Below are 26,043 nucleotides of genomic sequence, written 5' to 3' on the forward strand. Positions count from 1 at the left end.
GGAGTTTGATGAGGGGCTCACTCCTCTCCCAAGGAGGGCAACTCTCTTCCCTAGAAAGCGCTTCCTTGGAAAGTCTTGGAATGTCTCCACTCTTGAGCACGCAGCCCTCCACTCTTGGGAAACCCTCCGGACCATGGCAGCAGATCTCTGCCCCTTCCTTCAGGCCTGGGGTCCACTGGGCAGCTCTGAGGGGCCCTCCCTCTCTGGGTCTCTGCCCGTTGAGGTGTGGCTCAAGATCTGCCTCTTGGGCTCTGACCCTCTACGTCCCTCCTCCAAGCTCCGGTCTTTCCTGGGGTCACTCTGCGTCCGGCAGGAAGGGATGTCGCTTTGCAGCCCGTAAGATACCCCCGAAGAGAGCACGAGGTCCCGTGCTCCCGCGGAGCCAGTGCTGTGGCTGTTCCAGGGCAACAGGTTCCTGCACACGACGTGCAGACCCGGCGGACAGGCCAGGCGCACGCGACACCTCCCGCACCCTGACCAGCCCAGGGGCGCTGGTCCGGTGGCTTGCGGTGCCACCGCGCTCCGCTTCCTCCCGGCAACGCGTCCGGCCGCGGCGCCCTCATTGGCCGCGCGCCCCGCAGCCGGCCATTGGTCCGCGGTCCCTATTTTACATAGACCGTTCTGGGCCAATCGGCGCACGGCGCCTACTTATCATGCACGCCGGCCGCCAGTCAGCGAGCGCGGGGGCCGGGCCACCACGTGCTGTTGCTAAGCTTGGGCTTCTAAATTGTTACTACCGCGGCGGGCCTATCGGAACCGAGCTTCGCATCTGTCAACATTCTCGGCCCGGCCCGAGGCGTTCGGCCAGCTCCCATTGGCCCCGGCCCGGCCTAGCGCCCGCCCCCGGGCCCGGAGCGCCGGCCCCCATTGGCTGCGTCGGCCGCCGCTCGCCTTATGTGTCAATTTGAGGGCCCGAGGCGGAGGGTGGCGGCCGAGCGCGCTGGGAGTCCGCGGGAGTCGGGGAAGTGGGGCCGCCGGGCGCGCGGGGCGGGCGGCTAGCGGAGCCGGCCGGAGAGGGCCGGGCAGCGGCCGCCGCCGTCCCGGAGCGCGCGGGCGGGCAGGAGGATGGAGCTAAATTCCCTGCTGATCCTGCTGGAGGCGGCCGAGTACCTGGAGCGCAGGGACCGAGGTAGCGCCCGCGCCCCTTTGTGCGTCGGGCCGCGGGCGGGCGGGCGGCGGCGGCGGGGCCGGGGCCGGGGCGGGGGCCCGCTGACCGCGCCGTCTGTCCGCAGAGGCCGAGCACGGCTACGCCTCGGTGCTGCCCTTCGACGGCGACTTCGCCAGGAAGAAGACAAAGGCGGCCGGCCTGGTGCGCAAGGCCCCGAACAACAGGTACCGCCCCCCCAGCCCCCGCGCGGCCGCCCCCCGCCCGGCCCGGCGCCCGGGGTCGCCCCCCCCCTCCCCCGCCGAGCGCCCTCCCGCGGCCCCGACCCCCGGTCCGCAGCCCGGCCGCGGCCGCGCGCCCCGGCGGCCAGCCTGGAGGAGGAGGCGCGCCGGGGCCGCGGCCGCAGCCCCGCCCGGCCGGCCCCGCCCGCGCCGTCGCCATCTTCCCGCGGGCCGCGCCTCCTCGGCCTCTCGCGTAAACAGTGCCACGCGTACAGCGCCAGCCGCTCGGGGTCTCCTCCCGCAGCTGCTCCCCGCTCCCAAGTTGTTCTGGACTTTTCCGGGCAGGAAAAAAGTTGTCATTGGGCGCTGGCCGGTGCCCCCGTGAGTCCAGGGAAACTGAGGCTCGGTGCAGAGCAGCGTGGGACCGCTCGCCCTGACCTCTGCTTGCCGCGGGTGGGTGGGCCGCACCTCTCCTGCGGCTGGGCTGAGGACCCCTACCCCCAGGGGCCTGGACAAAGAGGGCGCCCCGAAGCCTTGCCTGGGCCCCCACCCGTCCCACCGCTCCTGCCCCTCTCCTGACACAAGTGAAAGTGCAGCGACAAGCGTAGGGTTCCTTTCTTCGGGACAGGAGGCCTTTTTTAAGGGGAGCTGGAAGAGGTGCGGGCCGCCGTGCAGCAGCCCTCCGGGTGCCAGCGATCCCCACCCCCTCCCCTGGCCTCGTTCCCAGGCTGTGAAGCGCAAAGCCGGGGTACACATCCCTGCAGGGGCGTGGGGACCCTGAGCTAGGGCTCCCACGGGGTTCCCCTCTCCCCGCTGCCATGAGGACCACAGCACACCTGGCACTGTCTGGGGGCCCACTTTGGCTCTGGACCATGTCACCACGCTGGGAGCTGCTCTTGCAGGGGGCTTCGGGGCCCCTTGGCAGAGGGTGCGGCTCATTCCTGTGGCCTGCCTGCTCTTGGGAAACAGAAAGGCTGGCACAGGGACCCATCTCCTGTGACGTCCTGGCGCCCCGGGCCTGGCAAGGAATCGGGGGAGTCTCCATCTGCCCTGGCTGGACGAGCCTCTGAGTCCCAGCCCCTGGTCCCCTGCTGAGGGCAGTTTGGGAAGGGATACGTGAAGGGTGGGGGGGGGGGGCACCACTGCCTCAGGCCTCCTCAGGGAGCTAGCCAGGCCCGTGCTGTTGGCTCTCATTGCCCCCAGTGCCATGGCACCCCTGGAGAACTCCGTGACGTGACCTTGGACTCCCATGGGGTACCCAAAAGCGATCACCAGAATCCTCTCTAAGATTCTCTGAAGAGGGCCCCTTATGCACGGCGTGGTTCACGTAGGTGCTAATGTTCACCCAACCCATGAAGGAGGTGTTATTTTTATGCCCATTTTAAGGCTGAGGAAACTGAGGCATAGACCAGTTGAATTACGTGCCTGGCCCCCTGGCCCCTCTCTGCGACTCCCGTTCTGCAGTGGGGCCCTGGCCTTCTACATTCTGCAGGATGGAGACCTCGAGCTCACTGGGAAGGGAATGAGAGGTCTACGCCCTGCTGCTCCTCTGGGCAGAGCCTGCCGCTCCCAGTGTCTCAGGCCCCTACGGCTCACAGTGGTGGTCCCTCCAGGCTGTCCCGGCCCAGCCGGGCCTCAGCCAACCCAGACCAGGGCCCAAGGCAGAGCAGGGCCCAGAGGGTTCGGGACCCTGACTTGGCAGGGCAGTCCCAGCCTGCAAGGCTTCTGTGTCCCACCAAGATGAGGGAAAAGGATGGGCACGGCTGGGACCGGGGTGAGGGGTGAATAGTGGGGCAGGAGGGTGACATGTGTGGGGAGGCCTCACAATTGCCAGAGCTCCAGGAAGGGCTCCTGGGAACAACGGTTCAGCAAGAGAGGCCTAGAGCCAGCCTGCTGGGGCTCAGGTCTTACAAGGACACGGGTAGACGAGTATCTACCTGGAGGCGTTGATGTGGGGTGTGAACCGGTGATGCCAGGAATGTGCTTAGTAGAGCTCCAGCCGTGGGTCCACCCCCACCCCTAGCCCCAGTACGAAGCATGCGTCAGACAGGGCATTCCTGGACCCATGTTACAAACCCCCCAGGAGGCTAGCACAGGTGTCTGGGAGGAGCCCCAGGCGGGGCTCTGGGCCTCTCTCCCTACTCCCGGCTAGCCAAGGAGTGTTCCTCTCTCTCCAGGATGGGGTCCAGCCCAGACTGTGAGGGGGTGGCCAGGCCGGTTGCTCTACACTGAAGGACACTCCCTGACCCTTCTATCCTTCACACGTGGGCAGACCCACGCTGGCGGGCTGTTGTTCAGGCCTCGAGGAGCCTGACAGCTCTGCTCCCTCCTGGTCCTGGCCAGCCCTGACAGGGGTTCCAAAGCTCCTTGCCCAACCCGTGTGACCAGCAGGCCCTTGAGCCCCCCAGAACCCAGGTCTGGAGGCTCTCCCCAAGCTGCAGAGGGGAGGCCCCAGTTGGCTCTGATGGGGCCATGAACCATGGTGGATAGCAGAGGCACGAAGGCTGGGCAGGCACTCCAGCTCCTGGGGTGGGGACGGGAGACACCTAATCCAGAGTTCCTGGAGCGGGAGAGTGAGGGCAGGCAGGCAGAGGTCAGCAGAAGCTCCAGGAAGGAGTGAGGGGTGGGGGACACGGCATCCAATCTGGGTGTGCCCCGAGGTGGCCGGAGCCCTCTGCTCACATGGGAGGGAGCCTGGCAGGCCTCGGAGTCCTGGCTGTCCGTGGGGTCCCCGCCTGGACTGGGAGAATGATCTAGAACGGGGAGATTGGCCCTGCTGCGTTGCTGCTCTGCAGGGCAGATGTGGTGGCACTGCCCACTGGAGTGCTTAGGACTCTGTACCCCTGTCTGAATGGGCCAGATGGGCAAGGCTTGAGCAGCAGATGGGGCCACTGTTCCCAGAGAGGCCAAGACCGTGGCCCCAGAGGGAAGCAGAAGGGCCAGCTTCAGTGTCCCTCCTGCCCACTGGGCCAGGAAGCATCCAGGTATCAGAGCCCTGGGCTGAGGGCTCTTGGGCTGGGTCTGCTCTGTCCCTCGATGTCCCTGCTGGTGCGAGCTGTGATCTTGCAGGTGGGAGAGCCCAACACGGTGAGGATGTTGCTATGTATGGCTGGGGTTGTCAGGACAGCACCACCCTGCGTCCTGAAGTCCTGGCCTCTGTGCTCACCTGCAGCTGGGTCCCTGTGACAGCTCCTGTGGCTCCAGAGACACTGCTGGCCTCCGGGAGTGTGGGGTGGAGAAGGCTGGTGGCTTAGTGCCTGGTAGACCTTGGGAACACAGGGTGGGTCAGTCGTAGAACCTTCTGGGAGGGGTCCTGGACCTTCCTGCTGGCAAGAGTCCCCACATGTCTCACTAAGTAAGTCAGGCAGTCCTAGACACCCCTGGACATGACTGCACTTCTGTGTCTCCTGTCCTTGTCACTCAGTGTGAGGTTCCCCCAGCCTTTGGTCAGAAGTGCTCACCTGCCCAGCACTCCGCATCCCGAGCCGTCCTGGGACCCACACCCTCCCTGCCACCATCTTGCAGGTTCCTGAGTCCCTGAGTAGAGCTGTCATTCTTGTGCTTTGGTGGTCAGCAGAGTGAGCTCTGTCTTTCTGTCTCTCTAAACAGGTCCTCACACAATGAACTAGAAAAGCACAGGTAAGTGATCCCCTGTCCCTCCCCCCCAGGCCCCACGTTGGCCACCTGACATGTCCTACCTATCCTTCTGCTGAAGGGATGCTGTGGCCGCACCCGCATCCACCTGCTGTGCCCTGGGTGTGGCCACCTGCACTGCCAGGCCGTGCCCTTGCTTGGGAAGGGTCAGTCTTGAAGGAGGAGTCAGGCTCCGGTCTCAGGCACTCCCATGCCAGCAGGCAGAGACCGGGGCCTGTGCCCTGCTCATGAGAGCTCAGGTGGGGGTGAGCGGCTAGGGACAGGCCCCCTGTGCTATGTGGCAGTCAGGGCCAGCTCCCTGGAGGAGAAGATCCATCTAATTTGGGGCATTTGCTGCCTTTGGGAGCAGCTTTTGAGCTCTCAGGACACTGGCCTCCAGCCAGGAGGGTTCAGCCCTCTCAGTCTGGGGTTCCTTAGTTGAGGGTCCCTTGCACTGTGGGGTGTGCCTTCCAAGGAGCTCCCACTGGTCTTATCTGGGGGCAGTGGGAAGGGCAGCCGGGCTCTGGCCATGTGGGCCTGAGGGAAAGCTCCGGGCCCAGACTGGATCCCGGGACACCCACCTGCCAGCTGCAGGGCCCAGTCTGCTCTGGGTTCTCCGAGGAGTGGGAGGGCTTGGGGTGAGAAGTGGGGAAGGGGCAGTACAGCCGGCCCAGGTCGGCCCCAGAGCCCTCCCAGGTGCCCCTAGCCTGGGTGCTACAGGCCTTGTCGTGCCCTCGGGGGCTCCACGACCCTGCACCTTCTCTGACGAAGGGACGAGACACAGGCAGGCTAGGCCCTGCCGACAGGTGGCCTTGCAGCTGGTCTTAGCAGGGTGGTGCAGCTGTGGGTGGGTCCTGGGATGCCTTGTGGTAGCTTCTTCCTGACCTTCGCTCCCATCTGTGAAATGGGCCAGTTCTTTCCTTCCTTCTTGGGTCAGTATTGGGCGGTAGTGGGGGTGTACAAGGGTAGTGGGTAGTGTACAAGGTAAAAACTCCAGCCTGCCCTGGGAAAGCTTGGAGCATAGCCAGTTTTCTGCGCCCCCCTCCCCCTCCGGGGACGCCCACAGCAGCGCCAGCTTCCTCTCCCCTGGGATCCAGCCCTCGGCTGGGTGGGCGCTGGGTGGGGACAGGATGCTGTGTTCTTTGGAGGAACCGTACTTCCTGGACTGGTCCTGTGTGATTGAGGGGTTCCCAAGAGACCGTGGAGGTGGGGCAGGTGTGGGGGCCCTGGGGTTCCTCCCAGGCTGGAAGACATGGCCAGCCTCACTGGGACCCAGGAGCCTGGACAGGCATGTGGGGATGCTCTAGAAAAGGCTTCCTGGGGGTGGTGTCTGGAAAAACAGCCCCTCAGTTCAGACAGAGGGGATGACACGAAGGGAGTATGGGTGGCAAGGGCATGGCTGCCTATGGAGGGGGACACGTTGCTAGCCTTGACCCCTACAACTGCCCCTTGGCCTTGGCCTTGGCCTTGGCCTCAGTCACCTTCTCCCAAAGCGTGCCCCTAGGCTGGGCCTTGGGGGGCTCTGTCCAGACACCGAAGCAGGACAGACAGGTGGCCTGAGGTCCGTGTACACTCCCCCATCCCGATGCGGGGTGTGTGTTCCTGGCTGACCATGAGGGGCCCACAGTCTTGGAGCTTGGGACCTGGTCAGGCCCCGGGTCACAGCTGTACCTGTGCCGATGCTGGATGCTCCTGGCTGCTGGCCACGGGCAGGAGCGGAGCAGCTGGCTGGGTCACCGGCTCCGCACGTTGCCCTCCCTGGAGGCGTGCCTACGTTGGGCCTGTGGGGCATCCCCCGGCGTGTTCTCCGAGCCAGCCCGGTCAAGCTGAGGCCTGCCCTGCCCGTTCCTTCCCCGTCCTCCCTTCTTCTCTTGTGGAACGCTGCTCTAGTGTTCTGCTCCTGACCCCAGGCCTGGGGGTCGTGGAAGTCAGATGTTTCTTGGCAGGATGACCCCCCCCCCCCCCAACGGCTCAGCTCCAGGATTTAGGTTTTGTGTGGAGGGGTGGGGGGCCCTCTGCAGGGGCTGCCATGCCATGTCTGTCTGACACAGTGGCTCACCGTCTCTAGAAACCCCACAACTGGAAGGTGCGGGAGCACATGAGGGGAGAATGGGGCACCCTTGCTTCTCGTCACACCTACTGAGGGAGCCACAGTTTGGTGCCTCTCCATGCTGCCTCTTCTCGGACTGCCGGGCCTGGGGTGGCCTAGAGCGTGGCCCTGCGGAGCTGGGCCCCTGCCCCTCGGGTGCCGGGGGATGCGGCATGGGAGCCCTGGGTCTTCCTCTGAGGAGCAGGGTCTTGTGGTGGGAAGCGGGCAAGTCCTGGGTCAAGAGCCAGGCCATGGCCGGCTGCCAGAGACGGAGCTGCTGTTAACAGACTGCAGTGATTCCCAGAGGCGGGTTCTGGCCCCAGAATCCACACAGGGTTCCTTCAGGAAGTGGTGAATTTTCCAAGCTCCCAGGAATGCCGGGGACAGCCACGGGGCACTGGCAGAGGGCCTGCGGCGCTGTGGCAGCCCCAGAGGAGGGCTGCAGGGCCCCGGCACCCCTTCCAGCTCCAGAGAGGTCATGGGGCAGCCCGCTCCCCACAGGGGTGGGGCATGGGGTTCCTGCCCGGGCCCCACAGCCGGCGCTGGTTCCCACCCCGCCGAGGCTGCCCTCCTGGCCCAGCGCTCCTCTGGAGCTGGGTGGGCGCGCTGTCCAGTGGTAAACGTTGCACGGCTGTGGTCCAGCGGGCTCTCCTTGTCTCTTGAAAAGCCTCTGCTTTGGGATTTCTAAAGCAGTCCGTCCACGTTCCTCGCAGACGCCCGTGGGCCTCCCCGGCTCCCCCCTCAGAGTCAGCCATCCCAGGCGGCTGGGAGGCCGCACCTGCTCCCTCCTCCTCCGCACGGATACTAACTTGGATAAGAATGGGACCTTGTCATCTGCTCTTTCTAACCTGACCTTTCACCGGACACTACGTGAGTGTCCACCTATGTCGTGCGTTCCCCTCCGCCTCCTGGTCCCAGCGCCCGCACGGGCACGCGTGCTGCCTGCACTGTTAGGGGCGGCCCTCTGGTTGACGCAGGCCGGGCCACAGCGAGCGTCGGTAACCGTGCATCTTTGCATCCGTGGGGGGCAGTCCGGTGGGACCCGGATCCTACAAGTGCAGGTGCTGGTCAAGGGTTTGGGTCGCCGCAGCGGCCCTCAGCGCTGTCGTCCCTGTTCGCTCTCCCTGAACAAAGCGCAGATGGGCCTGTGCGCCGCCTGAGAGCCGGCCGGTCCTTTCCAGTCTGGCCCAGACGCCCGCCCGCCCGCCTGCCCGCCCTGCTTGGTCCTCAGTTCCTAGAGTGCTGGGAGACCGACTCGGTTTTGTGCTAGCTTAGCAGTCTGTGCTCTGCAACTTGCCTGTTTGCGTCCTTTGCCCGTTTTCCACATTAAGATACTCCTCTCTTTGTTTTTGATGTGTATGAGCTCAAAATGTCACGGATACTAACCATTTGTCTTTTATGTGTATCACAGATACTTTTCCACTGTTGTTCGTCTTTCGGCTGTGTTTTTTCTTTCTTGTACAAATGTCTCTTTCTGATTGTAAAAGTAATATGTGGTGTTTTTTTGTTTTTTTTTTAGCGTAGAAAACTTGGAAAATATAAAAACAAATAACTAAAAAACACAAACCGTAAAGCCAAAGAAATAAACGTTGCCAACCGCATCACCTGGAGACGCATGCCTCCTGCTCTTCATTGTGTCCTGTTGAGTCTCTTGTGTGCGTCTGCTGTTTTATTTTTTTAAACAATACTGGGTGACCTGTCACACACGTGGTTCCGTACGCTGATGTTGTCACTGAGCGTTTGTGACGCAGGAATGTAGAGCACACTGAGAGGATGGTATGGTTGTCTCTGGGTGGTGGAATCTGGGCTACTTTTCTGCTGATCGGCAGTTTCTGATTTTGCACGAAGATCACGTGCTGCTTATGTAATTAAGCAGCAGATTGTAAGAATTGCCATTTGCTCTAGAGTAGGTGGACAAGGGGGCCCCACTTGTGAACTTAGCGCAGATGGCAGGACAGGAGGGCCCCCGGGGGAGAGGGTGACGCTCTCATTGCCGACCCCTCCTTGAGCACAGAGTGTGACGTGCAGCCTGCCCCTGTGTTCCTGGCCCCGTTTTCAGCAGGGCAGAGGGGATGCTCCACCCACCTGGAGGTGAGGGAGCGGAGGTTCCCGGACTCCAGGGGGTCATGCGTGCCCCCTTCCCCAGCCCTGTGTCTGCAGGGAGGTGGGCACTTATCTCTGAAGGTCCTCCGGCCTCCAGGCAGAGCATGGGCTGCTCCGTACGTAGGTCCCTGGTGCCTGGGCTGCTCAGGTCCTGGCCCCGTGTGGCCTCGTGGCAGAGCACGGCGTCAGCCCTGTGTCCTGGAAGTTCTTCCTAACTCAGGCCCGCCTGGCCCACCCTAGGTGCTGGGGTGTGGGGTGGGGAGGTGCCCTCTCAGTGGGGGTGCTGTGTGGACAGGGGTGGCAGACGTAGGGCCAGGGGGTCCCTGTACAGCCAGCCTTCCTCCTACAGGGCGGGGCTGTTAGTTGCTGTTCTGCAGAGGGGGTCCTGCCCTGCACCCAGCTGCCCCCTCTCTCCCCAGGCCTTGGATGCCCCTCAGAAGTGGCCATCACTGCCCACTCGCCTCCCGGGCTCTCTAAGGCCAAGCAAGGCTGTGGCACATAGGGGATAGAGGTGAAAATAAGAGACGGCCACGGTTGGCACTTTGAGGGAAGGGGCGTGTGCTGGCTGTGGTGATTGGGCAGTCGGGCGACAGGCTGTCTCACAAAGAACTCCTACCCCTCGCCCTCAAGGGTCCTCCTTTCAGAGCGGAGCCCCAGCAGAGCATCGCGGCTGGACAGCGTGTTGGGGCTCTGGCGCCCTGCACGTACTGAGGAGGGGCCGTCACGTGGATGGGGCAGTGGCCCCAGGCCATCGCGGTGGCCACAGCGTCCTTTAGGATGCACTGTAGTCACCTTAGTCTCTGCCAGCCTGCCCTCCCCAGATGAGATGAGCCAGGAAGGCCCCGTTTCTGCAGGGGTGGATCCAGGCCAACCGCCCCGCCCCTGCCCCCGCCCCCAACCTGAGACCCCTATGTCAAGAGTGCCACTGGCTCTTAGGAGTACAGTTTTGTGAAACTCTGCCTTCATCTGCCTGAACACAGGGACGAAATCTGGAATGAAGCTGTTTCTTCTAAGGGAAACCAAATTTGGGGTGGAGGGTCTGGTCCTCAGCCCTCCATGACCCCAATAGACTCGTGTTTCTGTGGTGACGTGACCAGAGACCACCCTGAACTTGGCAAGGTGGAATGCCAATCTTGTCTCGGGCCCCCTTGGACCTCTGGGAGCAGTCTGACCAGGACCCTAACCCTGCTGTCCCCGGTCGTCCCCTGACCTCCTGGACCCACTGTGGAGGATGGTGACAGCAGGGTGAGCCGGGGCTCTGAAGGCGGTGCCTGGCGGTGGCTTTCTGAGGCCCTGAGGGCCGTGGTGGGCTGGCTGCACGGGCCCTGGCCATAGGCTCTCCTCCTCTGTTGGGGCATCCAGAAGGCAGGTGCCTGGCTGCTCCGGGGAAGCTGCCAGCCAGGCTGGGAGGGGAGCCCTGGACCCTCAGCAGGTCCGTGCGGGAGACTGGCTGGCTGCCTCTTGTGCCCTCAGACCTCCCAGGCCTCTCTGCTGCCATTGCCATTGTCCCCGTCGGCTGTGCCACTCTGGCCTGACGGTTCTGTCTCTCCTCTTTCAGACGAGCCAAGCTCAGGCTCTATCTGGAGCAGCTCAAGCAGCTGGTGCCCCTGGGCCCTGACAGCACCCGCCACACCACGCTGAGCCTCCTGAAGCGTGCCAAGATGCACATCAAGGTAAGTAGGACGGTGCCCCCGCTGCTGCCCCTGGTCTGACTCCATCCCGTCCCGTGCACCCTGGGGGAGTGACCAGGGGGCCTGAGGGGACCCCTGGGGGTCTCTGGTGGTAGGTGGGCGGTGCTTGGCCACGGGGGATGCTGAAGGTTGAGGTGGTCACAGGCACGTGCTGGGTTTTATTGGGAGGTGGGGGGTGGGTAGGAGGTAGCCATGCCAGGCTGGGGGAGGCGTGGTCCTCGGGGGCCCTGGGCTGTGAAGGGGCAGCGGCTAGACGGAGACGTGGGGCCAGGAAGGGCAGGATAGGAAGCCGGCAGCCCAGGGGTTGGGAGGTTCTGGGTAGAAGGTGGGGTTGGTCTCCTGGGGTAGGCCCCCAAGGCCTCGAGACAGACCTGCTGGTTTGGGGGGGGGGGGATCTTGGGACACTTGGGCAAACCAGGGTGGGTCTCAGTGTCCTCAAGAGATCCTCAAAGCTCCCAGGCCAGCACAGGCAGGGGGGCTGGAGCTTTGAAAGAGGTAGAGTCAGTGCCCTGGGGCCTCACAGAGCAGCAACAGCTCCAGCAGGGAAGGTATGGAGAGGGAAGAGGGCAGGCAGGGGGTGAGCGGATGTCAGGAGTATGGGGGACAGCGGGGGCAAGACCGCTGAGGGCGGCTGTCCTCCAGGAGGTGGTGCTAGCCCAGGGCCCACGCGTGACTTGGCTCGGCCAAGGTGTCTAGTGGCTGTGGGTCGTCTGGAGCCAGTCAGCACACACAGAGAACGGGCCTGGAGGGGTGAGGAGGGGGCTCATCGGGACTTTGGGCCCCATGGGCACTGGGCACCCTGTGGCCCCTGGCCGGGGTGGGGGGGGTGCGGGATGAGAACCTGCCCCTGCACCCCAGTTCCTGGTAGGGGATGGTCCCCGGTCCCCCCATCCCCGCAGCTCACAGCTCCCCTCGCCACCCACCCCCCCCCCCGCCCCCAGAAACTGGAGGAGCAGGACCGCCGGGCGCTGAGCATCAAGGAGCAGCTGCAGCGGGAACACCGCTTCCTAAAGCGGCGCCTGGAGCAGCTGTCGGTGCAGAGCCTGGAGCGCGTGCGCACAGACAGCACAGGCTCCGCCGTCTCCACCGACGACTCGGAGCAAGGTGGGGGTGTGGGAGCGGCCCCGGGGTGGGGACGATGGCCGCTGTGTGTCCCCGGCGCTGTCCGAGCGCTCCGAGTGTGGTAGCGGAAGTGGTGCCATGTGGAGGGAGAGGCACAGAGGCCGGGAGCCCCGTCCCTCCCCCACGCCCCGCCCCCGGAGCCTCTGCGTCCTCCATGAAGGGTGGAGATCGGCCCTAACTCTGAAGGGGGCCCCCGGCCGGCACCTCGGTTTCTGATCCTGCCATCTCTGTTCTCCCCAGAAGTGGACGTAGAGGGCATGGAGTTTGGCCCTGGTGAGCTGGACAGTGTTGGCAGCAGCAGTGACGTGGAGGGCCACTACAGCCTGCAGAGGGGCGGCTGCAGCGACGGGGGCTACGGGCCCCCCTGCCGGCGGCCTGGCCGCCCCGGCCTCTCGTAGGCCCAGCGCCCTCAGCTCCTTGGCCCGCCTGCCTGCCCGGCCAAGCGTGCCAGCCCTCCAGTCCTCGAAAGCCTCTCCGCGGGCCCGCTGCTGTGCCATTCTGGAAGCTCCAGCTGCCGCCTGGGCTGCCCGCCTCTGCCGCCTGCCGGTCAGGGCCCACTGTGCTGCCCACCCCTCCCAGCTGGGCAGGGACCCCTGCAGGGAGGCGGGGCCCAGCTCCCACATCCCGGAGCCCAGCGTAGCCGCCCACGGTCTGTTCTCAGATTCCTAATCATTCCAGAAGTATTAAATATCATTGCTGCAAATCCCGGCGGGCACCGTGTGAGGGGCTTAATGACCACTGCGGGGAGCTCAGACCCCAACCCTGGATCCCAGGAGAAAGGAAGGAGTGGACCGAGGAAGGAAGGAAGGCGTGGCTCTCCGTCCGTCTGTCCATCTGTGTGTCAGTCCACGTAGGCTCCTGAGGCCTGGATGGAGGGACCCATGAAGGGCGGGACTCGGGTGAGCACCCTGGGGCAAGTGGGCGGAGAGGGGCCTTTGCACCCCACAGGTGTCGAGCGAGCGCTGGGCTCCTGGGGGCAGGCCAGGCCCCCCCTTCCAAGCTTCTGCTCTATTAGGTCCCTCAGATGTACACACGCACATGCCTAGGCACACACGCCCACATGCGCATACACACACACACACACACACACACACACACACACATGCAGACACACATCGTCACTGGACCCAGAGGATACACATCATGGGGAGGTAGGCCTTCAAGGGTCATCTGGGCAAGTTCTGGTCCCTGGCCTGTGCCTGGCTCCCCCTCCCCCCCCCGGCTCACTGGCCCTGTTTGCACTGGGCAGAGGGCTTCTCCTCCTGGCCGGGGCTGGAGTGCGCTGGGGACGGCAGGCTGAAGCCACTGAGGCCTCAGGAGGCTTTCTCATCTACCTTTGAAAGAAAAAAAGCAAAAAAAAAAAAAAAAAAAAAAAAAATTGCTGCACTGCCCAGCAGCCCAGAACAGGGCTCCCAGGAAAGAGGCTTTTTCCCAAAAACAAAAGAGAAACATTTTTAAAAGAGAAAAAAGCTCTAAAGACTCCCCGCCAAGTGACATCAGCGTGTGCCGCCTCAATTTCCTGTACGAGATTTTTGTACTCTATTTTCCTAGCCGTTGCTGTGTCCTTGTTTGCTGAGGGGTGGGAGTGACCCAGCGTCTCAGGGACTCGTCTTGTATGTCACCTTCGTCCAAGTGTGCCTTGTGTCCCGTGTCTGGCCCCGCCCCGCCCACCACCACCAGCATCTCCCTTGTGGCTCAAGGGGCGCCCCTGGCCTGCCCAGCACGTGCCCTCCTAGCTTCCTCCCCAGGCAGCAGCCCCTCCCAGCAGCCTCGGCTGGCTTCCTGCCGGGCCAGGTCGGGGGTGGGGGGGGGTGGGGGGGGGATCGTGCGCAGCTTTCTGTCACCTGGCCCCCTGGTGACCCAGCACCCCAGTATCGCTGTGCCCGGGGCCTGGTGAAGAGCCGGCTAACCAGAGAAATAGGTTCTCAGCTGTACCCAGCTTGAACCGTCCCTGCTCCCCTGGCCTGGGGTGAAGGCCCCAGATTTCAGAAATAGGCAGCTGATGAGGACAGCCCTTCACCCTGGGTAGCCAGGTCGGGGCCTTAGGAGGCTTCTCCTGGCCTTTTGTTCCCGAAGCCCTTGTCCACACAGCAATATTTGGGTGGTGTGCTGTGGGGCCGCCCCGCCGCAGTGTCTGCTTCCCTCTCTGGTGCGTTGTAACCAATTTCCAGACTGGGGGGGAGGGGGGCGGGGAAGCTGGTGTTTATTTTCGGTCACGCTGGTAGACGCGCCAGGGTGAGTAGCCTACTGAGGCAGAAAGGGGTTCCTGGAAACGGCTCTGGCACAGAACCTGTCCTGCAGAGGCTCAGGATGGCGAGTGGAGAGCAGGCTCATGGGAGACAGCGCAGGGACTGGGGAGACTGTCCAGACATCTTGCTGGTGGTTGCGAGGGAACCTGTTCTATCCTGTCTCCTTCCAGTGTCACTGGGGGTCTAGAGTGCCTAGGGTGGCTCCCGTCTGCCCGAGCACGTCCACAGAGAGCTTCTTGAGAGCATCTGGCGTGCTCCGAGGCAGGAGTGCGCGAGTTGAAGATCCTGCTGTGGGAGGCACAAGTCCAGACCCCTGGGGCGGTCTGTGTTCAGAATTCACAAAGTACCAGCTCCCCCAGTACCCCAGCCAGCAGGGTCATCTCCAGGTGACCAACTGTGGCCCTCCCTCAGCTGGCCTTCTGGCAGCTCAGCCTGTGGCTTCTCAGGCTGTGGTTCCTGCCTGGGCCAGGGAGTTGACCTCACTGGCCACCTAGGGGCCTGTGCTCCCAGAGGCCCCTCCCTGCCACCAGCAGACACGTTGGGGGTGGTCCTCGGGGCCAGGGTGTGGTGCTAGGAGTTACACATCCATTCTCTCCTCCCTCTGGCCTTTTGCACAGGTTAGCTGTTGCTGGTGGCCACAGAGACCCAGAGGGGGCCCTGCTGAGGCCGCGTCGGATAACTGAGCACTGTTGAGTCTATAGAAGCAGATGGGACCAGAACAGGGTTGCAGGGGTGCCTGCACTCTATCCGTGTGCCCTCCCACACCTCTGTGGGCCATTGTGGCACTGGGTGGCCAGGATCCTGGAGTCCCAGGCTCATGTTTGGGTCCCCACCCTCACTGGGAGGTGGCCCCTGTACACCAGGCCACTACTGCCCAGTGCGGGCCCAGCTGGCTGGGAAGACTGCAAGAAGGCTTCTCTTCCTTGGAGCTCTGGGTCCACCTTTGCATTTTGGGTCTGGGAGGCCCGGGGCCCGAGCCAGCTCTCTTGGGCTGATGGGGCTGTGTGCCCAACTACGGCCCTGAGGACCCGTGCCCTCCTGTCTGCCCCAGACAATCCCCATCTGCTGAGCGAGGCAGGCTTCCCCCACTCTCCCACCCCCTGCCTCTCTGGATCAGCTAACCTGGGGACCCCTCCCCATAGCTGGGCACACAGAACTCTGACCCCGGGCCACATCTAGGGCAGGTTCTGTGCCAGAGTCTGGGGCTTCCCGGGGGGCCTGGCACTGGCCAGGATAGCGTGTTACAAGATCCTCACTGGAGAGAATTGGGCCACCCACCAGCCTGTTCACCGGGAGGGACTGTGCTGTACCATTCTGTCTTTGTAATATAAATACAGATTTTTATACCTCACCCCTGTGGCTTCCAGTTCTTTCCATCACCATATTTGTCTCCTCTCCTCTCGGCCTCCTTAGGGAGCCCAAGCCCACTGGTGACCTTGGCAGCCTTCGCTGCCCTGCCCACAGCTTGTTTTCAGGGAGTCCCGACAGACCATGATCCTTCCCCACTGCAACTGGCCACCACTGAGACTCCACCCTCACAGCTGCCTCCCTGGACAGTCACGCCTGCAGCTGAATGAAGGTGGACCCCCTTCCCCTCCCCCAAGCGGACACACACACACACACACACACACACACACACATTGGCCAACCAGGTGCTCTTACTGCTGGCATTCAGATTTTGCTCCCGGCCCTGGTGCGGGGACCTTGGGATGGTCAGCCTTAGGGTGGATACCGGGTGTTCGCATCCAGATGCCCTTTCCACGCAGCCGCCGTCGGCTGCCAGGGATGCACCTTGATAAACCTTCCTTGGATCTGCCCTCAGTGTCCCCAGAATATCTCCGGCGGGGCCTTTGCCTGCTGTTCTCAGGACCTGCTGTGCAGGGTGAGGGTGTGAAGTGGTGTGACCCCAGCACAGGCAGCTGGGGGATGAAATGCTGGCAGCGGGGAGCTGCGTAGCCAGCTAGCCGGAACAGGACTTTCTGGAGAGCTTGGGGTGCCTGCAGCGGACATGCAGCCGCACACATTGGAGATGGCTCAGTGAGACCCCCCAGCAGGTTTGGGGGTGTCTGGGAGAGAGAGGACCTGCCGGGACCTCAGGAAGGAATCTGGGTTCTTCCTCCCTCCTGCAGCAGGCAGCAGCACTCTGGCCTCTCGACCTGGGTGAGTCCGCCTGAGGGCACCTTTGGAAAACAAGGGAATCCCTCCTAGGAGTGCAGCTGGGGCTTTGGGTCTGGATGTAAATTCCAAATATTGCCAGGACTTAAAATCACTACCACCTTTTATTGACTGCATGAGGGCCCCAGAAATTAGAGCTTGATGTCCTCACGCTGGGCCCATCTCACACAGGAAACCGAGGCTCAGAGAAGGTACCCACCTTCCCCAAGTCACCCACTGGAGTGGGGTGGGCCTGGGATCTGACCCTGGTCCTCTGGGGAACCCCTCCCCCCACCAGATTCCACCTCAGCGCCCCTCAAGGGAGACGACCCCCTCCATCCCAGCCCTCCCTCCCAAAGTCTCCTTGGCAGCCAGCTTGACCCCTGGTGGTCTTGTTCCTCCCACAGCCTCCAGAATTAACCCCAGGTGCCTGCCTTCTCCCCACCGGCTCCTGCGCTCCTACGCTGGCTTCCCCCTGGCCAGAAGTCTGCACTCACCAGCGCCCCCAGCCCCCAGCGCCCCTCTGGGACCTGCTCCTGTGCCCCTTCCCGCACACTTCTGCCAGGATTATGGCCACCCAAATTGGGCGTTGGTCTAATCTGGGCCCGTCTGGAGGCAAGGCCCCGTGCATGCTGTTTCCTTTCCTCTGTTCCCAGTCCCTAGCCAGGTCAGGCCTCTAGTGCAGGCTAGCCCCACGAGGATCTTTCCAGAATGTAAATGTTATGCCACTTGTCCATTCAGCTCGCAGTGGCTCTCAACTGCCTCCTCATTGCCTTCTGCCTCCTCAGCCTGTCTTCAGGCCCTTCATGAGACCCCAACCCCCCTCCCAGGCTCCTCACTGCCCCCTTCCTCTGTGCCCTCTTATACCCAAACCCTTCCCATCCCCAGTTGAAGGAACTATCTTGGCGAGCTCCTGACCCCAACTTGCTTCTGAGTGTGAGGACTGAGTTTTTACCTCCGTTACGTGATATCAGTGTGTTGGAAGACAAAACCACTTTCCGCCCGCCCACCCTCCTCCTCTGCTTTCTTCTGAGCAGGAAGGATTAATAGGGAGAACAGAAAGAAGTACCACCTTCTTGCTCAGCTGGAAACTGAGGGTCATCCAAACTCTGGCCCTCAGGCCCCAGGGTTCTGCCCTTGCAAGAACCCAGCCGAACCTTTACTCCTCCTCTCCCCAGTGCACGGGAGGCTCCCTGCATCTGTCTCTTGACACCTTTTTGTCACTTTTGTTACTGCAGAGTCAGGCTTCTAACACATGTCTGAGAATGTCACTCACCTGCCTAGCCCCCACCCCTCACTGCTTGAAGAATGGAGTCCCATTATTATTGAAAACTACATCTAGGAACACATGATCTTTAACATCAGACTGCAGCTTAAACATATATAAAAACATATTGTCCAAAACTTAAAATACTTAAAAAAATTTTTTTTTAATGTTTATTTTTGAGAGAGCAGGGGAGGGGCAGAGAGAGAGGGGGGGACAGAGAATCTGAGGCAGGTTCCATGCTGACAGCAGACAGCCTGACGCGGGGCTCGAACTCACGAACCGTGAGATCATGACCTGAGCCAAAGTCGGACACTTAAGTGACTGAGTCACCAGGCTCCCCTAAAAATTTTTTAAAGTTTATTAACTTTGAAAGAGAGAGAGAGAGAGTACATGTGTGTGCACACATGCGTGTCCAAGTGGGAGAAAGGCAAAGAGAGAGACGATCTTAGGTAGGGTCCACGGTCAACACGGAGCCCCATTCGGTCAGCATGGAACCCTATTTGGGGCTCCATCTCATGGGATCACGACCTGAGTGGAAATCAAGAGTGTGATGCTCAACCGACTGGACCACCCGGGCGTCCCCTAAAATACTTTTTAGTATCAGCAGGAGAAAAAGATTCCTACAGGAAGGACAAAAGGAGACACAGCCGTCGGTGAACCCCCTTGCTGCTTGCATTTGTGTGTCGAGGCTGCTTAGTCCCCTGTGCTGCCCCCCCCCCCCGTTTCCTTGGGGAAGCCTCCTTCAGGGGTTCCCTTCATCTTCTGACTCTGCAAGGGCCCCACTGAAACCCCAAATGAGTTTTATTGGAGGAAAGAAACTGTGTCTTGGAAATAAGTGTAACACACTCGCTTTCCTGAATCCCAAATGCAGCCTCAAATGCAGAAGTGCCCCTAGAAAGTCATGTTTTTAAAAGCTTCCTGAGTGCATAATTAAACCTGATGTGTGCGTGGTTTGTATTCTGGGAGCTGATAACAGTGTGATTTCTACTGTATGTTTTTACGGCTTTTTTTTTTTTTTTGGCCCCATAAACATCTTTGAAACAAATAACTATGGACAGCAATTCAAAATCATATGGAGAATTTGTGGCCCAGGAATTGACCCAGGAGTCACGAGGAAAAATGGGCTTCTAGAACAGCTTCACAGGCCTCGTCTCCAGTCCCTCACCCTCCTGTCCCTTGGGGCATCTTTCAAAAACGCAGTCCCTTGGGGCGCCTGGGTGCCTCAGCCAGTTAAGTGTCCGACTTCAGCTCACAGTGGGTGGGTTGGAGCCCCGCATCCGGCTCTGTGCTGACAGCTCTGAGCCTGGAGCCTTCTTCGGACTCTGTCTCTCCTTCTCTCTCTGCCCCTCCCCTGCTGGTGCTCTGTCTGTCTGTCTTGCTCTCAAAAATAAACATTAAAAAAAAACCAAAACAGTCCCTTTTCTTTTTTCTCCTCTTTTCTCCTCTGAGTTCCTCCTCACAGTCTATAAACATCCCAAGTTCCTCTCATCTTGAAACAAAACAAACCCAAACCCTCCCCCACCCTACCCTACATTCCCACCCCCTCATCTCGTGTCCTTCTGCTCCTCTCCCTCCCTCAATCTTTGCCTCCTCAGCAAAATGTCTTGAAGGCCCTGTCTGCACAGCCTCCACTTCCTCCCTCCAAGCCTCTCAGCTTCTGTTCAGGGGGACCCCTCCCCCGCCCCCTCCATGGGTTCCCATCCCCGCCCCGCCCCCCCCCCCCAACCCCCGGGGTCGGTGGCAAAGGGAGTCCTCCTGGTCCAGGGTCTCTAACCCTGTCCTCCCACTCACCAACTCGACTGTCTCCTCCCTAGTCCAGCCTCACCTTGTTTCAGGCGGGGTACCAATCTGTGCACTTTCTTCCCCTGTAATATCTGCTTCTGAGATCATTTTAGGCTTTACTGTCTTTCGGAAGAGGAAAAGTAAAAAGTGAAACAAATGAAGGATTCATAAAGCAGTATCTTCAACTCTGCCCCTCCCCCGCTCATGCTCTGTCTCTCAAAAATAAACACTAAAAGTTTTTTTTGAAAAAAAAAAAAAAAAAAAGTATCTTCGACCCGAGATTAATTCATGACATGTCTTAGACCATTCTTTTTTCTCCCCTTAAAAACATTAAAAGTTATCCAGAAAGACTTCTGCCCTTCGACTGTCCCACTAGCCTAGGACATCTCTAACCAACCACCTTCGGGTCACCTGATGCGGGGGCTGGAGGGAGTACTATGTAGTCACTACTTCTAGACGTTCATCTGTGGAAGGCTAGTAAGAGAGAGGCGCGCGAACGCTGCCAGGCCCCAACAGTGACCCCGCAGGTCCGCCCGCATCGGCAGGGGTGCGCGGACCCTGCAGTGTTCGGCCAGCTCTATCGCTCAAGGACGACCCACGTCCTGCGTCTCGCACCCTCCTTGGAAAGTGTTCCGTCTAGACTTGAACTACGTCTTTGACACATATCCACTCCATGTTCAGGTACTTTCAACCTTTTAAAAGATCTGTTTTGAAAACGGGATCGTGGAGGAAGTCTGCTTCTGCTTAGTGGTCAGGTGAGGGCTTGGGCAATGCGTGCTTCGCAAAACAACGTTCAACGCAAAAGCCCGTAAAGCGAGTAAGGACAGCGGAGCCTAAAGACTCGCCAGACGCTGCTCCTCCACTCCCCCGACTTCTGCAGGCGGCGCGCGCCCCGGAACCCGGCCTGGCGGCCCGGGCCCCGCGCCGGCGAGATCCGGACCGCAACCAGGCTTTCCGGGAAAACGCCTCTATAGACGATGGGGCGCTGGGGTCCGGCAAAATAGACCCGAAAGGTGGCCTCAGCCATGGAGTCCGCTGCGGTGAAAACGCACCGCCGTAGAAAGAAGCCGGGCGCAGCGGGACCAGGGCGGCCCGCACCCAAGACCCTCCTCTACTCCAATCACACGCCTCCCCGGCCCCGCCCCCGAGGCGGAGAGCCAATCAGCTCGCTCCCTACCGGTGGACGCCAGGCCGTGACGGCGGGCCGGCACTCCGCTAGGCTCTACCGCAAAGTCCCTCCCAGCCAGGCCCGCCTCTTCCGACGCCACGCCTGCCCAGGCGGTCACGCCCCCCGGTCCGGCTTCTGCCGGGTGTGCGCGCGCGCCGTGGCAGAGCTCCCGTGAGGCAGTGCGGGCGCGGAGCGCGGCGGCGGGCTTCTGAGGGGCGCGAGCGGAGCTTCCAGAGGTGAATGGCCGCGGCCTCACTGTTCTGGGCGTCGCGGGGCGTGGGGCTGTGGGAGCGGCGCCGACCCCACCGCTGCCTCTCCTTTACAGGCACCCCTGGGAATTCTCTTCAGGCGCGCAAGTAGCTGTCAGCGCGACGCAGTCGCGGTCCGCAGGGCGCGGGTGCGAGGGCAAGGGCTGAGGGGCGAGGGCGGGGAGCGTGAGTGGAAGCGGGAAGTGGGCGTGGGTGGAGAGTGCGGCGCCGGTGAGAGTGAGGGGGCCTCCGGGTGGGGGCGGGGCTCTGGCGGGAGAGCGAGGGCGGGTGGGGCCGAGGGCGGGAGGGCGTGGCCTCAGGCGGGAGGGGGCGGGGCTCAGGCGGGAGGGGGGCGGGGCTCAGGCGGGAGCGTGGTCCCTGGCGGGTGCAAGACTGTTGGGACGTGGGAGGTCGCTCCGGAAAGCCACCAGCCGGCCGCGCGGGTCTGGGGTTTGTGCAGTTTGCCTTTCACGCCAGTTCGGTGGCTTTTGTGGTTGTGTATTTTATTGACGTGCATCCGTGTCGTGACTGAATTACACAGAAAACAAAAGCGGAGGCTTTTTCGCACGTGTTACGCAGATCATTAATCCGTGCGGCTCGTCTCGGTCCCCGAGAAATTCTTTGGGTGAAGTCAGCGGGGTGGTTCGGTGGCGCGTTTGTGGCAGAGTAGCAAATGCCGAAAGCATTTTTACTTCATGTGCGCCTAGTTCTTTGGTGCTTCTGATCTGAAATTTGAGGGCACTTGGTTTTGGGGTTTGGGTGGGGTTTTTGCTGTAGGTGTTGTTGTTTTTTTTTTAAGCCTAATTGGGATATGTTGTATTGGTTTTAGGTGTGCACCATGATGACCACATTTCTGTGCACTGCGAAATGGTTGCCGCATTAAGTCCTTTTACCACCCGCCACCTTACAAAGTTACATTTGTTTTTCTGCTGATGAGCACTTTTAAGGTCAGTTTGAGGGTGGTTCTTAAATCTTAAACCTGATTTTCTCTGCGCTAGGTTGGTTCATCGTGGCTGGGCATTGACTCTTGTGTGAATGGCGGGTGCTGATTCAGTCGTCGAGGTAAATATTTTGTTGACTCTTCCTCAAGGACATTATCGTATTTATTTCTATTTGCTTAGAAAAAGCAGGAAAAGAGGCTGCTTAGCCACAGGCTGGCTTGGACTTGGTTAGATATATTTATTTTGAATTCAAAACTGAACTCATGCGATATGATGTATCTTTGGAAAAAATAAGATTTTCTTGATAATTAGGTTTTCATTATTTTTTCGGTGTTCTAAGTAATACCCTAGTTGTTTATCTTCTCTTTATCTCTGTCAAACATTTCAGCTACAACTACCTCAGGTTAGATGCTTCCCTCCCAGATATCTGTGGTATTTATCTATATTGTTCTTTTACAAATAGAGTTGTCTTATTAGTTGTCTTATTTGTGGTCTAATGTTTGTTTTTTCCCCCCAGGAGAAGTCATAGATTCTAAAAAAATTTTGTCCTTCTTCTGAACTTAACATAAATTTAGTTTGTTTGTATTTGGGTTTATCTTCTAAATATCCACACCATAAACCCGTATCAGTTACAAAAAAGTTGTGCAGTTAAACCATGAGTTGTGGAAAAGAGTTTGTGGAAACATTAAAAAAAATTGATTATCCCAAAGCTGATAGTCTTAATGGGGAAGATTTTGACTGGTTGTTTGAGACTGTTGAAGATGAAGCATTTTTGAAGTGGTTTTGTGGGAATGTGAATGAACAGAATGTATTGTCCAAAGAAGAATTGGAAGCTTTTAGCATTCTTCAAAAATCAGGCAAGCCCATCCTAGAAGGAGCAGCACTGGATGAAGTTCTTAAAACCTGTAAAACTTCTGATTTGAAAACCTCTACCCTGGATGACAAAGAGCTAGAGAAATTGGAAGTTGAAGTTCAAGCTCTGCAGAAATTGAAGAACCTAAAAATTCAGCGACGTAATAAATGCCAGTTGATGGCTTCGGTAACAAGCCACAAATCTCTGAGGTTAAGTGCTAAAGAAGAAGAAGCCACTAAAAGGCTGAAGCAGAGTCAAGGAATTCTAAATGCGATGAACACCAAGATAAATAATGAACTTCAGGCTCTTACTGATGGCGTTGCTAAATTGATGATGTTTTTCAGACATTCTAATTTGGATCAAGGGGCAAATCCACTGGTGTTTTTATCTCAGTTTTCCTTGGAAAAATATCTAAGCCAAGAAGAGCAAAGCACAGCAGCATTAACTTTGTATACCAAAAAACAGTTCTTTCAAGGTATACATGAAGTAGTTGAAAGTTCAAATGAAGAAAATTTTCAGCTTTTAGATATACAAGCACCATCTATTTGTGATAATCAAGAAATCCTTGAGGAGAGACGGCTGGAGATGGTTAGGCTGCAGCTAGCATACATTTGTGCTCAACATGAGTTAATTCACTTGAAAGCAAGTAATTTGAGCATGAAGTCAAGTATACAGTGGGCAGAGGAGAATCTTCATAGCCTCACTAGCAAGGTAAACATGAGAAATGAGACTAGCGTCATATTGTAATTGTTAGTAATGGAGGGTATGTTAGTATTTTAGAAAGGGAGATAAAATAAATACATTTTCTTATTTTCTGTTTGTTCAGTGCTTAGTTTGACGTGTCATTGTTTCTTTTCTTTTTTTTTTTAAACGTTTATTTATTTTTGAGAGAGAAAATGTGACCAGGGGAGGGGCAGAGAGAGAGGGGTACAGAGGATCGGAAGCAGGCTCTGTGCTGACAGCAGATAGCCCAACATGGGGCTTCAACTCCCAAATCATGAGATCATGACCTGAGTCGAAGTCAGAGGCTTAACCGACTAAGCCACCCAGGTGTCCCAATGTGTCAGCATTTCATACAAGTAGATCTTCATATTAGTAAAAGGCAGGAACAGATTATAATGCAATCGCATTAACTAATTTTGAACAAAAGTACTTTTTCTGAATTTGAAATTTGTGTGGGTTCAGATTCAGAGAACACTGAAATTCCTTTTTATTTTTCTGTGTGGGTGTTCTGCCTTGTCTGCTCCTTGTTTGGTGCTAATGAAGTCAGGGATGCAGTTCAGTGGACTGAAACGCTGACTTTTTGTTGAGAATGTACAGGTGTAGTGCACATATCTGTACTCTTGGAAAGCTTGCTTTCTGGGTAATGTAACCACTAGATAATTGAGTGAAAACAGGACTGAAACTGAGTACCAGTACCAAGTTACTTTCTGTAACTGCCATAAACTTCGGAATAACATCTGGAGTTCTGTCACTCTTTACAAGGGTTAAAATGAGGTGACAGACCAGAAGAATAGCTACTGGGATTATTTTAGTTTTAAGAAAAACCTAAATAGCGTACATTTGCTTTCAGTGAGTAGTGTGCTAATTAATGATTTTTTTTAAGTAAGACAAACATGAAAAGCTCTCTGTTTTGGTAGCCATTACTGTACATACGTGGTAGTAATAGCATTAAAATTTAGTGATTTACCTTTGGCTTAGTCCACACTTTTCCTTTTTTTAAACTGTGATTTTGGCTTTTGTTAGTATGCAATTAGTTTTTATTAGTGAGCATGTTAATCTGATAATCTAAAAGGGAAAGTAAAAAGAATTTTAAAATGATTTCAACTTCATACTGACCGGTTTCAACGCAATTGTTTTCTCTGTGTAGGCTCTTGGCAAAGATAATTTGGATGCTAAAATTTCTAGCTTGAACAGTGAGATTCTGAAACTTGAAGAACAAATCACTTATATAAAAGATAAAAGCTTGCCTGCTGTGGTAAAAGAGAATGCCCAGTTATTGAATATGCCAGTTGTAAAGGGAGATTTTGATCTACAGATTGCTAAACAAGACTATTATACAGCAAGACAAGAGTTAGTTTTAAATCAGTTGATAAAGCAAAAGGCATCATTTGAACTTCTACAGTTATCATATGAAATTGAATTGAGAAAGCATTGGGACATACATCGTCAACTTGAAAATTTAGTTCAAGAACTTAGTCAAAGTAATGCGATGCTCCGCCAGCGATTAGAAATGCTGACAGACCCGTCAGTATGTCAGCAGATAAATCCAAGGAATACCATTGATACCAAGGACTATTCTACTCATAGGTATGCTTCTGTATTTCTTCAGTAATTCTTTTTGTTGTAAAATACCGTAGAGAGTTTTAACTAAGATTGTGGAAGTTTAAAACATTTTTTCTTTCTGTTCTGGCTCTCTGTTCTCTTCCTTCATTTCTCTTGTATGTGACTCTTTTCCTTTTGAATATTTTGCTCCCTTTTCCATTCTTGTTCAATGTGGAAGCAGCTGTGTTAGAGCTGGGGTGGGTGGGCTGGAGGAGTGAATGTATACAAGGTCATATGCACCTTTAAGCACCATTGTTTAGATGCCTTATTTGAGGTTGGGGCAGAGTTTAACTACAGGGAGTTTGAATACAGCTTGGGGTGTAGTAGGTTTTGCTAGGTAGAGAATTGATTGCATTTGGAGGTGTCAGTAGAGAGAGAAGACTGACTTCATTTCCGTGTCTAGTCAGGTGAATCGGCAAAAAGGAATGCTAGCTCCCAACCTTTTTTGGATGTCCAGGCAATTGATGATATAGGGATACTAAAATTGGAGGGCTAAAGTAGTTAAATGCCTCAAAAGTCTGGATCCTACTCCTAATTTTTCTCTAGGACTAGGGGAAAGTGATCTAATCCTTTTGTTTTCTTATTAATGAGATGATGGGCATGGAAAGGGCTGCTCCGTTGCAGTTTCAGAGGGTGGCATTGACATGAGCTAAGAATGCTTCCCCCCTTAAATTGTGTAGTCACATCCCACAAGAAAAAAATTGGCAGCCTTGGACTTGAACCAGTTTTATGAGGTCTGTTGCAACTTGCTAAAATAATAAAATAATTTTAAAAATCTGTGTTTTTTAATTTGAAGAAAAAGAGCAAACCCTTTTTGTCAGAAATGTGTAGAAAGTGCTACCTCACATTTTTCCATCTGTTCCAAAGGATTTTTCTGCTATTAATGTTTGAAGTGTTAAATGGTCTCATGGTCCATTAGGAATTTAATTCGACAATTAAACATGTAGAAGACTGGAGTAGCAAATTTACTATTTCTGTAGTTCTTTACTCACTTTATTTTACATTTTATATTTTTAACTTTCCGCTTTTAAACCCACCACCATCCTATAAAAATAGGTATGTGATGTGAAAGTTAAGTCTCAGAGGTTGACT

General features: G+C 57.5%; 2 protein-coding genes across 14 annotated transcripts in view; both read left to right on the top strand.

Annotated features, from left to right (window-relative positions):
* The first annotated feature begins 898 nt into the window (after positions 1-898).
* On the top strand, positions 899-15,564 carry MXD4 (MAX dimerization protein 4). Of its 2 annotated transcripts, XM_047847292.1 has the most exons (6): positions 902-1,129; positions 1,233-1,332; positions 4,936-4,965; positions 10,710-10,824; positions 11,784-11,946; positions 12,205-15,564. In XM_047847292.1, the coding sequence occupies exons 1-6, from the start codon at positions 1,066-1,068 to the stop codon at positions 12,360-12,362; spliced, it is 630 nt and encodes a 209-aa protein (XP_047703248.1). In that variant the 5' UTR covers positions 902-1,065; the 3' UTR covers positions 12,363-15,564. The 2 variants fall into 2 exon arrangements, with proteins under 2 accessions (XP_047703249.1, XP_047703248.1); XM_047847293.1 differs by lacking the exon at positions 4,936-4,965 and having other exon boundaries at positions 899-1,129.
* Positions 15,565-20,697: 5,133 nt separating this feature from the next.
* Positions 20,698-26,043, top strand: part of HAUS3 (HAUS augmin like complex subunit 3) — a 43,784-nt gene continuing 38,438 nt past the window's right edge. For 6 of the 12 annotated variants that reach the window (XR_007149722.1, XR_007149725.1, XR_007149726.1 and 3 more), the window contains exons 1-3: positions 20,698-20,820; positions 21,831-23,337; positions 24,497-24,936. Coding sequence is in view for 2 of the 12 variants with exons in the window: in XM_047847289.1 (XP_047703245.1) it covers positions 22,429-23,337; positions 24,497-24,936 (1,349 nt within the window). In the remaining 10 variants the exon portion in view is untranslated. Of the gene's footprint in view, positions 20,821-21,227; positions 21,283-21,661; positions 21,780-21,812; positions 23,338-24,496; positions 24,937-26,043 lie in introns of those variants that run through there. The other 6 variants (XR_007149718.1, XR_007149719.1, XR_007149720.1 and 3 more) reach the window with 6 other exon arrangements.

This window comes from Prionailurus viverrinus, unplaced genomic scaffold (assembly GCF_022837055.1).
Source record: "Prionailurus viverrinus isolate Anna unplaced genomic scaffold, UM_Priviv_1.0 scaffold_45, whole genome shotgun sequence".
Classification (NCBI taxonomy): domain Eukaryota; kingdom Metazoa; phylum Chordata; class Mammalia; order Carnivora; family Felidae; genus Prionailurus; species Prionailurus viverrinus.

Excerpts from the sequence above, each read along its gene's own strand:
- MXD4 (XM_047847292.1), top strand. The coding sequence starts at position 1,066 with ATGGAGCTAAATTCCCTGCTGATCCTGCTGGAGGCGGCCGAGTACCTG. Across the intron at positions 1,130-1,232 it reads CCTGGAGCGCAGGGACCGAG|AGGCCGAGCACGGCTACGCC; the intron begins GTAGCGCCCGCG and ends GTCTGTCCGCAG. Across the intron at positions 10,825-11,783 it reads GTGCCAAGATGCACATCAAG|AAACTGGAGGAGCAGGACCG; the intron begins GTAAGTAGGACG and ends CCCCGCCCCCAG.